Raw genomic sequence first — 14,609 nt, 5'->3', positions numbered from 1 at the left:
CCATGTAGCCCTACTGCAATCATCAACAAATATAACAAAGTATTTAAACCCTGAACTAGTACCAATAGGTGCCATGCCCCACACACATCAGAATGTATTAAAGAGAAAACAATCTCAACACGTGTATCATTGGGTTTAAAAGAATTACGGTGGATCTTGGCCAAAACACACGATTCACAAGAGAAATCTTTAGGGACAAAAAGTTTGTGAAATAAAGATTTCAGATAACCCGGAGAAGTATGACTCATTCTTCGGTGCCAGAGCCAAGTCTCCTGAGTGGTGGGTCCGTGAGCAAGCATCGCCATACCATCGTGTCGAGCGATCTCATCTACAAAATAGAGCCCACGGCGTTCAGTGCCACGTCCAATAATCCTCCCCGTCCGGATATCCTGTAAGAGACAAAAGTTTGGTTGCATCAGCAGGGTACAGTTCAATTCCTTAGTCACATGACTAATTGACATTAATTTCTGAGATACGTTCGGCACATAGAGACAGTTCGTAATCTGTACATTCGGGAATATTTCTATAGTCCATGCTCCTTCAACTGGAGTTAACCCCCCATTGGCTGTTTGGATATGTGACTTATGGGTTTTATAAAATTTCACAAAATCCCTTTATCGTAGGTCATGGTATCAGTGGCCCCACAGTCAAAAATCCATCATGTATCGTCAAATTCATCACCATCTTGGGCCTCAAATGCATATGACAAATTTTCTAGGGGGGCAGGCGAATTTTTACACAAAATAGGTCAAATTCGAGAAATCTCCTAGTCTGGGGGTCATTTTTGAAGGCTTTCTTAGTCTGGGGTTTAATTTTGTGAACAGGCATGATTCGGGGACTCAATTGAAATTTTAGAAACTTGTGGGGACTTAATAGCAAATTAGTAGTATTAGGGTTGGGTTTAGTCTCCCCCAACCCTTTACCTCATTCGTCCGCGCCGCTTTCCATTTTGAGCGATGCCACCATCGCCTCGGCCGTTCTCCCTCCTCCGCCGTCGCCACGCCGTCCTCCGCCGGTCTGGAGGCCACCGGCTTCAGGCTTCCGTTCTTGGAATTGCACCATTTCTCGGTTCCCTTCCACCCCTGTTCCATCCCAATTTCGTCCACCGTCTGTCCCGATCGCCACTTTCGCCTTCGCTGCCTTCTCCTCCTCCCACTAGTCGGGATATCCGATTAATTGGAAGCAAGTATCTTTGGTGTGTTTGTGCATTCCACAGTGGGAGCACCACATTTTTGACTTATTCGGTTTGGTGTTTCCCCGGCGGATGGTGCTCTGGATCGATGGCTGTGGTGGCTGCGGTTGGCTGCGGTGTTGGGGTTGCGACTGGCGGTGTTCTCTGGCTCCAAAGCCGAACCCTACTCCCGATGATGAGTCGTTTCCAGCGGCGGCGGTGGGTGATTCGGACGCCGGTGACATGATTTTCAATCGAGCTGCCTCCCGTTTCACCCATCCGTACGCCTCATCGATTGAGGGATATGGATCCTCTTTGAAGATTTCACGTCTGACCCAATCGTATCTCTCGTTTAGTCCGGTGAGGAATTTAAATAGCCTCAATTCAGATTTGATGCTTCGATACTGTGAGACTCCTTTATCACAACAGTCGATGGTTTTGTGTGGGCACCGGTCGATATCCATCCATAATCCATGGAGTTTACTCCAACAGGCTTCTAAACTTGTGTCTCCCTGAACGATTCTGCTTGTTTTCTCTCGCAGGTCGTAGATTAGATACGAATCGGCTGAACTCGCGAAGGTCACGGCGAGCGTATCCCATAGGGACTTCGCCATCTGATGATGCACGAAATCGGATATAATATGCGTCTCCATGTTGTCGATGATCCATGAGAAGACTATCAAGTCTATCTCCTCCCAATCGGTGTATCCCTTCTCTCCCGGTCTTGGTGGAGTCGGGATACCAGTGATGTGACGGTAGACTCCCCTAGCGCCAATGGCCACCTTTATCAGGCGTGCCCATAGTGAGTAATTCGATCCATTCAACTTGAAGGCCACGGTAACGCTTTTGCTCGATCTGATCTTTTCGGCAATTGGTTCAATTCCATCCTTATTTTCATCGGTCATATTGATTGTGGTTGGTTTCTCGCCGTTTCGGTCGAGAATTGTGTATTTGGGGCTAGGGCTATGATGATATTTTTCTGAGCCAAACCTGCTCGGATGCCATGTAGAATTGGGTAATTTTATTGCTTGATATTCACAAAGGTATACTACATCATATATAGGCTAGATAAATCACTATACATGGTAAGATATTATCTCAATCAAATCTTCCTAATTATGCGGTAAAGATGCTACGTAATCTTCTCATTTACTACGTGATCTTCTCCTTGATTTTGCAGAATATTCCGAGTCTCTTTCTAACGTGCTGCACAAACCAACAAAGATATTAATAATGTCTTGTAAGGTGCCAAAGCTCAACTCCACACAAGCAAGGATAGAGGACACTCTCCTTTAGTAATAGAAGACCAAAAACTCACCAAGAAAGGTAAGTCAAAGCCTGCAAATCCTCCACACTATGGCAGCACCTGTTTTCTCTCACTAGCCACAAGCAAACAATGGAAGTTAATAGCCAAAGTACTAGATAATCATATGGGAACAAATGGAGTTAAGGATCAAGTACCTAGTACTACAAATGACACCAAGCTACATTAAATTAAAAGTGCTGCAGAAGCATAGAAAGGAAGATATGCTGCCTATAGAAAATAAAATGAGAAATCAGCCCATTTAATCCTCCCAAAGTACACCAAGTTGGTCTATAAAAACCCCATCATATGCATAAGTTTCTCCCTTTCACACACATCAGAAATTCAGCAAGTTGAGAGCAAATTTGAGAGCAAGTTTGAGAGCTTCGAGTAGAGTTTTCTACAGAGTTCCTGCAGGCAGCCCTACTTTCCATAGGTAACAACTCTTTCCTTCCTCCCCACAAGTTTTACATACTAAGACACAAACTCACCACTTCCCTTACTTCACAACAAGGAGTTCCAGAGTGGAAAGTGATCTTGGAAGAGTTAGGAGCAGAAATTTGTAAAAGAATAGCTACTTCAAGAGGTAACACTCTTTCCTCCATATCATAGGAACATAGAAGCATGAACACTTGAAGAAAAAGACACAGCATAATAGGAATCCCAAAGGAAGGAATCCTAAGCTCCAAGTTTAACTATACTCGGCAACTCTGCAGAGCACAGACAAAACCAATTTTTTAACCACATCTGCTTCTCGTTCGAACATCATGCTTAAGACAACAAGTTTAAGCTTTACCACGTTTTGAAATAAGAGAAACGACATGCTACTGCCCTTACACGCAAACTCAGTAATAGCAAACCAAACCAAGTTTTACCACAATAATCAAATGCAAGAAATTTGGTTAAACCTCATAAGCTTCTGCCCAAATTAAATGGCTACACTAAGGAACAACATTAATATATAATTGGTATGGCTGAAAATAAGATTATATTCTTCCATATTTACATTGTATTCCTCTCTTGTATATTAGGATGTATTGTATATGAAAAATACACACTGAAATCAAAACCCAATTCTCTCATACGCTTGTTTACAATTTCTCTCAATACCAATCTCGTTTCTCTCAATTACCATTTTTAAGAAACTTGAATGGGAATCGGGGTTGAATCAAGAACTTAATTTGAAGAGGCCCGGAGACACTCGTTGGAGTTCTCACTACAAGACTCTTTTGAATATCATGGACTTATTTTCTACAATTTTTGAAGTTCTTACGATGATTGGAAAGAAATATTCCACTTTCGATGATAAGGGAAAAGCTCAAGGCATTTTGTACTTACTAGAGTCATTTGATTTCGTGTTTATGGCACAACTAATGACTACTATATTTGGGTACACTAGCAATTTGTGTCTTGCTTTGCAAAGAAGAGATCAAGATATCATTAATGCTATGAGGCTCGTCACTTTGACCAAAGATCAACTACAGAAAATGAGGGAGGATGGATGGGAGATTCACTTGAACAAGGTAATCTCAATTTGCAATAAACATGACATTGTTGTTCCAGATATGAAAGCTCACTATAGCCCTCATGGAAGATCAAAACGTTTTGTTCAACAAGTTTCATATCTTCATCATTTTCGTGTTGATGTGTTTATCAAAGTGATTGACTTATTACTTCAAGAACTTGATAACCGATTCGATGAAGTTAATTTGGAGTTGATCAGATGTATGGCTTGCTTCAATCCTAAAGATGGCTTCTCTTCATTTGACAAGGAAAACGTACTCAAACTTGCCACTTTTTATCCTTCCAATTTTTCAAACATTGATTTGTTAGAGCTTGAGTGCCAACTTGATATATTCATTGGAGATATGAGAAGTGATGAAGACTTTCAGAATTTGCCAGATATTAGTTCTCTTTTGGTGAAGCTTGTTGAAACAAAAAGAGATGTGGTTTATTGGCGTGTGATTTTGCTTATCAAGTTGATTTTGATTCTTCCGATTGCCACTGCGAGTGTAGAGAGAGTGTTTTCGGGAATGACGTTTGTGAAGAATAAGTTGCAAAATAGTATGGGTGATCAACCTTTGAATGATTGTTTGGTCACTTTCATTGAGAAATATGTGTTTCTACAAGTATCCGATGACGATATAGTGAAACGTTTTGAAGAAATGAAGACTCGTCGAAAATAAATTAGATATAATGTAGTTTATTTTTATATTTTGAAACGTATGACTATAATATTTCAAAATACATTGCTTTTTAGTGTTAGTTTTTATTTTTGTTACGTTATATAATGATTTATCACATGACTCGTACCCCGAATATAAATTCCTGGATCTGCCACTGACCGTCACCAAACGTTGCATCCAGCTGGCGGTGAGGGCCTTGATGGACTTGGAGAAGATGGTGGCAGCAGCCGCTGAGACCACCAACACGAGGCAGGGTCTCGTGTTGGCAGGCATGGCTGCAGTAGCAGCATCATCCGTCGCAAAAGCTGCAACGGCTGACACGTAATATTAAATTGTTTATAATATTATATTATTATTTATATCCATCTAAAATAATCTAAAAAAAAAACTCCACTTTTACACAAACTCCATATTAATAAGTTACATACTAGTATACAGTTAATCACAAAATCAGCATACACACTTCTAAATTACCTATCATCAATTCCCAATGGCATCATCCATGACCTTGCCCACCTCATTCTTTGGTGGCGCCGTCACCATAAAGCCGGCCACAGCCACCACCTGTCGCAACAGCCAGCTGGCGGTGAGGGTCCATTACCAAAAATGTTAAAAGTGAAATGTTAAAATAAAATGTGAGTGGGAATGAGTTAGTGGAATGTGAGGTCCATTACCAAAAATGTTAAAAGTGAAAGGTGACAAATTTTTATAGACGGACGAAAAAGGAAATAGGTGATAATTTTTCAGGGACGGAGGGAGTAGTTATTAAACCGTGGGAAAAAACTACCTCCAAGTGTGTGAATAAGGCATTTTACTTCTCCAATTTTCACAAAAGTGCTGGGATATGATATGTGCCTCGAGTTAGCCTTCGAAAGAGCATCTGCGTTTCCGAAGCAAACTAGGGTTTTGAAAGCTTGTGAAGAGAGACAAACGAGAGAATCGTGAATTCTAGGATTTATAGAATCCTGACCCCGACTCTCTTAATATGACTCGGGAAGGAACAATCAAAGAAAACCCAAGAAGTTAAACATGAAAGTAAGCCTAATACAGACTCCATAATAAATCTCGAGAATCGAGCAAGATTCGATCTTATCTTCCTAATTGGTCACACAATCTTTTCATCTTGCCGGTCTCATGATCGCAGGCTTTGGGCTCATGGATTTCAATTTCATTGCTCTCACTCGATGTCGATTGGGCCTGCGTAGATGGGCTTTACCTTATTCTCTCTCTAACTTTATATTTTCTTCAATTATCTCTTAGTATTTTTTTCTCTTTACTTATCTATTCTATTCCCTCTTTCATTCTATATTCACTTTAGTCAACCCACTAAATATTTATTCCTTAATCTTCGTACTCAAAAGATACATGACCAGAAGGAGAATACAATAAAAATATCATAGAAAATGTATAATTTATAAATCATCATAGTACTTCTTTTATAAAATAGACCAAAATTGAGTGTAGTCAATTTCCCACACAGATAAACCACTGAGTACGCGAGAATGTAGACACATTTTCACAAAAGGTGCTTTAATCACAGCAAAACAACGTTGTACAAAAGCAGTATATCCATACAAAAATCGAGTAGTGACAATTTCACGAAAAAACAAAAATAGGCCCCACCATAAAAAATGAGGAACAATAAATCGTTAATACAGTGTATTTTAAATAGAAGGGTATAACAGTCCTAACAAATTTATAGTCATTTAGCATCACTTTATATAAACTTAATATATAAAACTAGGAATTATATAATCACAAACTTTTATCTTACACTTATCATAACAAAGTTAAATAGTTTTAAGAACGTGCACCAGTAAAAATAGGACAATTAATTGGAACCAGATGAAATATATCTTATCTATAATTCATTCTATTTTCACTCCAATGTGATTCATTCTCTATAATTGGAACCCACTAGCTAAACATTTATTCCTAATTTTCGTACAAAAATGAAATATGGGCAGAAGGAGAATACACTAAAAATATCGTAGACAATCTATAATTTATAAATATACAGAAATTGAGTGGAGAAAACCGTCAGAGCTGCCTCGAACACTCATGTATCAATCACAACTAAAAACGTGCTAAAAATACATAACAAAAAAATTCACAGCAGAAAACCAATTATTAATCCAACCTAGATTCTCTTCACACGTGGCACAGAACAACTGGAGCCACCTCACATTTCCGGATAGAATAAATTTTGCATGAAACCCTAGCTCCCAACTTCTATATATAAGAGTTACATATTAAACAGTTAATCACAAAATCAACACACATAAACACATACACACTTCTAATTAAATTACACTATCAATTCCCAATGGCATCATCCATGACCATGACCACCTCCTTCTTTGGTGGCGCCGTCGCCACAAAGCCAGCCATAGCCACCACCCGTCCCAGCCAGCTGGCGGTGAGGGCCTCGATGGACTTGGAGAAGGTGGTGGAAGCAACTGCAGAGACCACCAACACGAGGCGGGGCCTCGTGTTGGCGGGGATGGCAGCAGTAGCAGCATCATCCGTCACAAAAGCCGCGACAGCGTACGGTTCATTATAAATATTGAATTGTTTATACTATTATTATTTATATCCATCTAATCTAATCTTAAAAATGTACTACACTTTTTTTAGGATTCCCGGCGGGTATACACCGGTGAAGAATCCAAGTGCACCGGAGTATATTATACTGGCGACATTCGCGGTGTCGGAATACAACAAACAGAATAGTAAATCCTGGATTTTGGACACTGTGAAAAGTGTTGAGACGCAGGTGGTGAACGGTACGAATTACCAGCTGGTGTTCACTACGAGGGATGAAAGCGGCGATCGCGACAACTTCGAGGCCATTGTTTACTCCAAGCTCGCGCCGTCGTCCCTCGAGCTCACTTCCTTCAAGCGACTTTATCTATAGATTTCCTTCATAAGGTATCAACGGAGTCCTAAACGCAACAGAATGCTCAAGTACTGTATCAGTTAATAAAGTGTGTGAAAAAACTATCTCCACTCTTTAGCACCTTTCTCAGCCTCTATATAAGGCCTTTTATTGTAATTTGGATATTGTACTTTTTTTCACAATCTAATCAATAAATATTATTCCCCTCTTTTCTTTTCTCTTCTTTCCTTGTTCTGCCGTTTCTTCACAATCTTCTTCACCGGCATTTACTTCTTTCGAGACCCGCAAGATACAAAGATTTCACCTCTACTTTTTGTAAATCTCTTTCATATATTTACCTTACTGTTAGATTTCCTTTTATCTTCTTAATTTTTTCTCTAGTCGTGTTGAATCAAGCAGGGTTAAGATTCTATAAATATAATAATCCATTATTCCATTAGGTGTTAGAATTATTAAGAATAAAGATTATTTTTCTCATCCACAATTCTTCAAAACCCTAGCACCTCAACTAGGGTTTTGGTTTCTTCTCTTCCATAATTTTCAAATTCACCCTATATTACTACTTAGGAATAGTAAGAGAACGCCATCCCTAGAACTTCAAGTATGGTATGTCTTCTTTTCCAATCAAATTATCGTCTCTTTCAGCCCTACGCAAACGTTGGGCTGCCTCGAGGCCTAAATAAGCCCCAACACAACAAATCGGGAACGGCAATTATTTAATCGAACGTAGATATACCATCACACGTGGCATGAAACAATTGGAGCCACCTCATTTTTCCGGATAAGATAAACGGACCACATTTGCATGTAATAGTATATTATTTCACAGAATTAAATTTAAATTAAATGCTCACTCTGTCCCATTACAATTGAGTCACAAGATGAAAGTGCACAAGATGATGCAATCCTCTTTTAATAACATATGTATGCTCTAGTATATTATTTCGCACAATTGTATTCAAATTAAATATTCCCTCTATCCATTACAATTGAGTCATTTATGGAAAAATTCAATCTCGTTTATTTTATTCTCTCTAATTAACTTTACATTGCTAAACATTTATTCCTTCATTTTCGTATTTTCGTGCTCAAAAGAAATATGGCTAGAAGGTGAAAACAATAAAAGTATCACAGTGTATTCTTTCTCTAATTAACTTTACATTTTCTTCAATTGCTAAACATTTATTCCTTCATTTTCGTATTTTCGTGCTCAAAAGAAATATGGCTAGAAGGTGAATACAATAAAAGTATCACAGACACTGTATGGTTTATAAATTATAGTAGTAATTTCTTTTATTAAACATACAAAAATTGAGTGGAGACAATTTCCCCACACGGATAAACTTGTTCTAGTTAATACGTGCGAATGTAGGAAAGGCATACATGCTGACTAGGACAATCGTATATTAATAACAACAAAAACGTGTTACAAAAGGTGCATATCCATACAAAAATTCAGTAGACAGTTTCGCATATAAGCCCCCACCATAACTATTAAGAATAATATCGCATGAAATCGGAGAGAAGATATGCAATTGATATGGGAATATATTGTGCTAAAAAAAGAGTAGCAATAATTGTAATTAGGTTTACCATATGTAGAATTCTTTAGCCTATTTAACATTGTAATCTTTGTATCACAATTACACTAAATAGAAGATGTTTTCTTCTACCGATATTTATCATGGTATTAGAGCGGGTCGCCGACTGTGGGTCAAATTTAACTAACCCAGCAGTATATCTGATTTAAAACTGAAAAAAATGACTGACCCAACAGTATATCTGGGCTTAAAAATTTGGGTCAGTGGTCAAGCCAATCGAAAAAAAAATTGGACCAGTTGTCCAACCGATCATGAAAAAAGTCCAACTCCTCCAAGGTTCACCTTGAAGGGTTTGAGGGAGGGTGTTGGCAATTGAAACATAAAATGAAAGTAACAATATCCCACATCGGTATACAAAAATAGCTTAATCCACTATATAAGTCTCATGGGCCTCTCCTCCTATCACCAATTGATTTTAGCATGTAACCCATGGATTTCTATCAATAACAAATAAAAAAAATCCAATTTTGGTATACCATCACACGTGGCACAAAACAACTGTAGCCACCTCACGTTTGTGGATAGAATAAAAGGAGGGAGACTATTATTTCACACAATTATCTTAAATTAAATGTTCCCTCCGTCCCATTATAGTTCAATCTTTACATTGCAGTTAAATCAATTATGGCAAAATTCAAAACATGCAATTTAGTGTACTTTATTCTCTCTTTTACTCTGAAGTTTTGTCAATTATTTTTACTTTACTTATCTATTTCTTTCCCCATTCATTTTATTTTCACTCCAATCAACCCACTAATCATTTATTCCTTGATTTTCATACTAAAAAGAAATAAAGGCATACTAGAAAAAATAGTACTTAGGGCATTTACAATGGAGGGCGATCACCAAGGCCGATAGATCGACCCCCCCCCCCAATTGCCTCCGATAGGTCTTCATTGCGGAGGGAGGGCTGATTCTCCCTCCCCCTCGCCTCCGCCCCTTGGCGGATAAATAGCCTCAGCCGATGGCTCCGCATCGACCTGCGATGGGCCTCCATTGCGGGGGCTCGGGCAGATGACAGAGCCGATATCCAATTTTTTTCAAATTTAATTCAATTTTCAATCCATTATATATACCCCATTCTCCTTCAATTCACATTCATCCCTTTCCAATCTCAATTTTCAATTTTAATTACTTCTCTCCATGGTGATGAACTTCAGCAACAGGGTGCCCGACATGAAGGGGAAGAAGAAGGAAACAATTGGGGAGGCGTCTGAAGTTGGGCGGATGATGAGTACCTACTCCATAGAGGAGTCGATTGCCCTTGCTCATTGTTGGACAGAGATCTCTGAAGACCAGATTGTAGAGGGCGGTTTCTGGGGGTGTATCACGAAAAGATAATAACAAGTAAAGCCCGCGGGGGCCCCGACACACTAGCCCAACGATCTACGCAAGCATTGGAAACGCTTGGTGCATGAGTGTGCTAAATTTCACGAATTCTACGATGGCAATGCGAGGGGGTTCAAGTACTGGGAAATATATCTGCAACTGAATGATTGCCCCAAATTCATAGAGTTAATGAGTCGTGTCGGGGAGGACGAGCCTGGTGTATGAGTTTGCTAAATTTCCCGATTTCTACTTCCGTTGTTTTTTATTATGTTTTCTATCTTTATCTTTATCTTTATCTTTTTTTAATGTATGATGTTTTATTTTGTTTTTAATGAATTTCTTTTTTGTCGTATATTACGTTGTCTTTAATTTAGACCAACAATTACAAAAAATATAAAAATAATGATGCTGTGGAAATGAGATAGGCTCTGGGATAGGCTCTCATTGCAGAGAGATAGACTCTGAGATGAGCTCCGGAGATAGGCATCCATTGCTAATGCCCTTAGAGACAACCTATAATTCATAAATAAGACTTCTTTTATATAAACATACAAAAATTGAGTACTAGAGCATGTACAGTTAGTACATGTGCATGGTAACTCTCATGTCTTAATCACCAACAAAAAACGTTTGGATAAGGAAAAAAAAAAACAAAAAACGTTTTACAAAAGGTGTACGTCCTTACAAAAATAGAGTAGAAGACAATTTCTCAAAAAAATCCCACCATATCAAATGAGGAAAACCAATCATTATTAATCCAACTTAAATATTCTATATATAAGAGTTAAATATTAAACAGTTAATCACCTCACTTTTCCGGATAGAATAAATGAATCACGTTTTGCATGAAACCCAAGCTCCCAGCTTCTATATATAAGAGTTAAATATTAAACAGTTAATCACAAAATCAACCCACATAAACACATACGCACTTCTAATTAAATTACATTATCAATTCCCAATGGCGTCACCCATGACCATGACCACGACCACATAGACCTTTTTTCTCTTTCTTACTTTATTAACTCTGTATCCACTTAACTAATTCAACAAAAACAAACTCCAATTTTATATTTGGTGATGTAGGGATCAGACAATTCCGGGTTCACTATTTACCGAGACCTCTTTGGTCTTGTTACAAGATGGCTCAGTCAAACCATCAACCAAGCGACTGATGTTACAAGATAACTAGCTATTACAGTTATTAACAAATAGCTAATCCTAGAAGCAATCTTGAGCTTGACAACTCCAAGATCCTATGTCAGTACCTGCACACTCAATACCCAAGTTAGTAACACAAGGTAACAGATCCAATCGGATCTTGGTGCAAACAATTAAGAAATACAGTAAGGAACACAAGTGAACAACAGTCAACGGCTCAGACACCCGCCGAAGACACAAGCCTATTCTCCAGAACACCGATCCAAAGGAGCACAGCCGAATCTCTCAGTGAATCACCTCACACTCCAGATTCTAGGCCTAACCGACTCCTACACACCAGATCTAAACCGTTCAAGAATAGTCTCTCACAGAAAACCTCACACCAGAAACCCTAGCTCTCTCAAAACATCAGCAACCGAAGTGGTTGCCTGCTAAACTACTGTAGCAAGGTCTACTACACTTCCAACCGTGAGAAATCACAAGGAAACCGCCGGAGAACCGTCGGCGAAGAAAGCAACAGAGAAGAGAAGAGAGAGCATCTCAGAGCTTCGAGAGAAAGAGAGAGAGAGTGTTTTTTAAACGAATGAATAAACCAAAGAGACTAACCTCTCACATAACAAACACATCTCGCAATCCAAAGGCTGAACACAAGGATCCGGGTGAGAGGAACACGTGGCGGCATCTGGAGTGAGAGATGTGTGAATTGGGTCAAGCCCAATTCAGATACACATGGGCTCCAGAAAAAATATAGGCCCAAATGAAGGTCCACCATAATTCAACATACTCCACCTTGGACTTCATTCTGAGAAACCAGCTTGCACCACACGGCTAAGGTGTAAATTCATCACAGCCTACATGGTAGCCCCCTCAGCCCCAAAGAACAAAGTTCACTGGCATTCTTGGGAACCACCAAGTTGCCTCTAGACACCAGAGGGTTGAAGACCCATTAGTCTAAGAGGACTTGTTGCCTCAAGTAGATTAGGTAACAGAGGGTTGAAGACCCTTACCACAGTAGATTAGGTAACTGAGGTCTTTTTTTCCCCGGGACATGCACTTATCCAAAATCAAAATGCAAAAACTTAATGCAGAAAATTAGTTTTTCAAGAGGTAAGCATTTAGTACCCATATCAGTTGGGTTCTTATCTGTGTGTACTTTAGAAAGAAAAACTTCACCTTTTTCTACAATATCCCTAATGTAATGAAATCTTACATCAATATGCTTAGTTCTATCATGGAAAACAGGATTCTTGCACAGTTGAATAGCAGATTGAGAGTCAGAGAATACCACAGGAGGAGTTTTCACAAAGTTAAGTTCAGAAAGTACTCCCTTTAGCCACACAGCTTCTTTCATAGCTTCAGTGATAGCAATGTACTCAGACTCAGTAGTAGACAAGGCAACAATATGTTGCAGTTGTGACTTCCAACTAATGCAGGACCTACACACAGTAAAAACATAGGAAGTGGTGGACTTCCTCTTATCCCTGTCATTAGCATAGTTAGAATCAACATATCCAGCAAGTTTAACACCTTCTTCACACTTAGAATAGCATAAACCATACTTTGCAGTATGCTTCAGGTATCTCAACAACCATTTCAAAGCTTCCCAATGCACAGGACCAGGATTAGACATATATCTACTCAAGCATGAAACAGCATAAGCAATATCAGGTCTAGTACTAACCATTAAGTACATAACAGATCCAATAGCATTAGCATAGGGAACCTTCTTCATGGAATTGATATCAAGTTCAGTTTGAGGGCAGAGATCTTTACTCAACACAAAATGACCAGCAAGAGGGACAGAAACAGATTTAGCTTCAAGCATGTTAAATTTCTTCAGAATTTTGTAAACATAGGGTTCCTGATGCAAGATAAGAGTATATTTCTTTCTATCCCTGAAAATATTAATTCCCAGAATTTTCTGAGCATCCCCTAAGTCTTTCATGTCAAAATTCTTGCTCAAAGCAGCTTGCACAGCACTTATGGTTTTCAAACAAGGACCCATGATCAACATGTCATCAACATACAACAACAGAAACACAGGAACAGTACCAAGGTTCTTCACATACAAGCAAGCATCAAAAGTACTTCTCACAAAGCCCAAATTATGCATACAGGTATTAAACTTAATGTTCCACTGTCTAGGAGACTGTTTTAAACCATGTAGGGCCTTTTTGAGCAAGCACACATGATTAGGAAACTTTGGATCTACAAAACCTTCAGGCTGTCTCATGTATATAGGTTTATCAAGATCACCATGCAAGAAAGCAGTTTTAACATCCATTTGTTTTAATTCCCAATCAAAATGAGCACACAATGAAAGCATTAACCTCACAGTGGTAAATTTAACAACAGGAGCAAATATTTCAGTGTAATCTACCCCCTCTTGTTGAGTAAAACCTTTAGCCACCAATCTGGCCTTATACCTTAGCCCCTCCACCTCATTCTTTAGCTTATACAACCATCTACAGTCAACAACAGAGGCACCAAGAGGCAGAGGTACAAGGATCCAGGTCATATTAACTTTCAGAGAATTCATCTCTTCAATCATAGCATCATGCCACTTAGCCCAGAATTTAGATTTTGTAGCCTGCTTAAAGGTTTGAGGCTCATCTCCATCAGATTCATGCACATTGAAAGCCAAGTTTATGAGAGCAATTAGCCCTACATATCTAGCAGGTTTATTCACATTCACCCTTCTGGATCTATCCCTAGCAAGCACATAGTCATTCAAATTTGGTGCATCAATGACATTTTGAACTCCAGGAGGACTGTTTAACACATTCTGAGCAGGCACAGGAGCATTACTCCTAATAGGACTAGCATGCACATTGTCATCAGGTAAAGCCACATTGTTAACATTATCCTCAGGTAGATTTCCCTCATTAGGTGTGTCACTAGGACTATAGGCTGGCACTGAGTTCCAAAAAGGTTGCTCCACCTCACTTGAAGCATCCAC

General features: G+C 39.0%; 2 protein-coding genes across 2 annotated transcripts; both read left to right on the top strand.

The window, feature by feature from the left end:
* The first annotated feature begins 3,748 nt into the window (after positions 1-3,748).
* LOC121760964 lies at positions 3,749-4,985 on the top strand. The gene is made up of 2 exons (XM_042156549.1): positions 3,749-4,603; positions 4,842-4,985. The coding sequence occupies exons 1-2, from the start codon at positions 3,749-3,751 to the stop codon at positions 4,983-4,985; spliced, it is 999 nt and encodes a 332-aa protein (XP_042012483.1).
* A 1,946-nt stretch (positions 4,986-6,931) lies between these two features.
* On the top strand, positions 6,932-7,768 carry LOC121761129 (cysteine proteinase inhibitor 5-like). The gene is made up of 2 exons (XM_042156726.1): positions 6,932-7,207; positions 7,298-7,768. The coding sequence occupies exons 1-2, from the start codon at positions 6,987-6,989 to the stop codon at positions 7,575-7,577; spliced, it is 501 nt and encodes a 166-aa protein (XP_042012660.1). The 5' UTR covers positions 6,932-6,986; the 3' UTR covers positions 7,578-7,768.
* Positions 7,769-14,609: the final 6,841 nt, after the last annotated feature.

The sequence above is a fragment of the Salvia splendens genome, chromosome 13 (assembly GCF_004379255.2).
Source record: "Salvia splendens isolate huo1 chromosome 13, SspV2, whole genome shotgun sequence".
NCBI classification, from domain to species: Eukaryota; Viridiplantae; Streptophyta; class Magnoliopsida; order Lamiales; family Lamiaceae; genus Salvia; species Salvia splendens.
The sequence above is the reverse complement of the archived record's forward strand: the minus strand, read 5'-3'. Positions and strand labels throughout refer to the sequence as shown.

Coding starts and splice junctions, on each gene's coding strand:
- LOC121760964 (XM_042156549.1), top strand. CDS start 3,749: ATGATTGGAAAGAAATATTCCACTTTCGATGATAAGGGAAAAGCTCAA. Junction 4,604..4,841: donor AGAAATATGTGTTTCTACAA/GTATCCGATGAC, acceptor CGTTGCATCCAG/CTGGCGGTGAGGGCCTTGAT.
- LOC121761129 (XM_042156726.1), top strand. CDS start 6,987: ATGGCATCATCCATGACCATGACCACCTCCTTCTTTGGTGGCGCCGTC. Junction 7,208..7,297: donor GTCACAAAAGCCGCGACAGC/GTACGGTTCATT, acceptor CACTTTTTTTAG/GATTCCCGGCGGGTATACAC.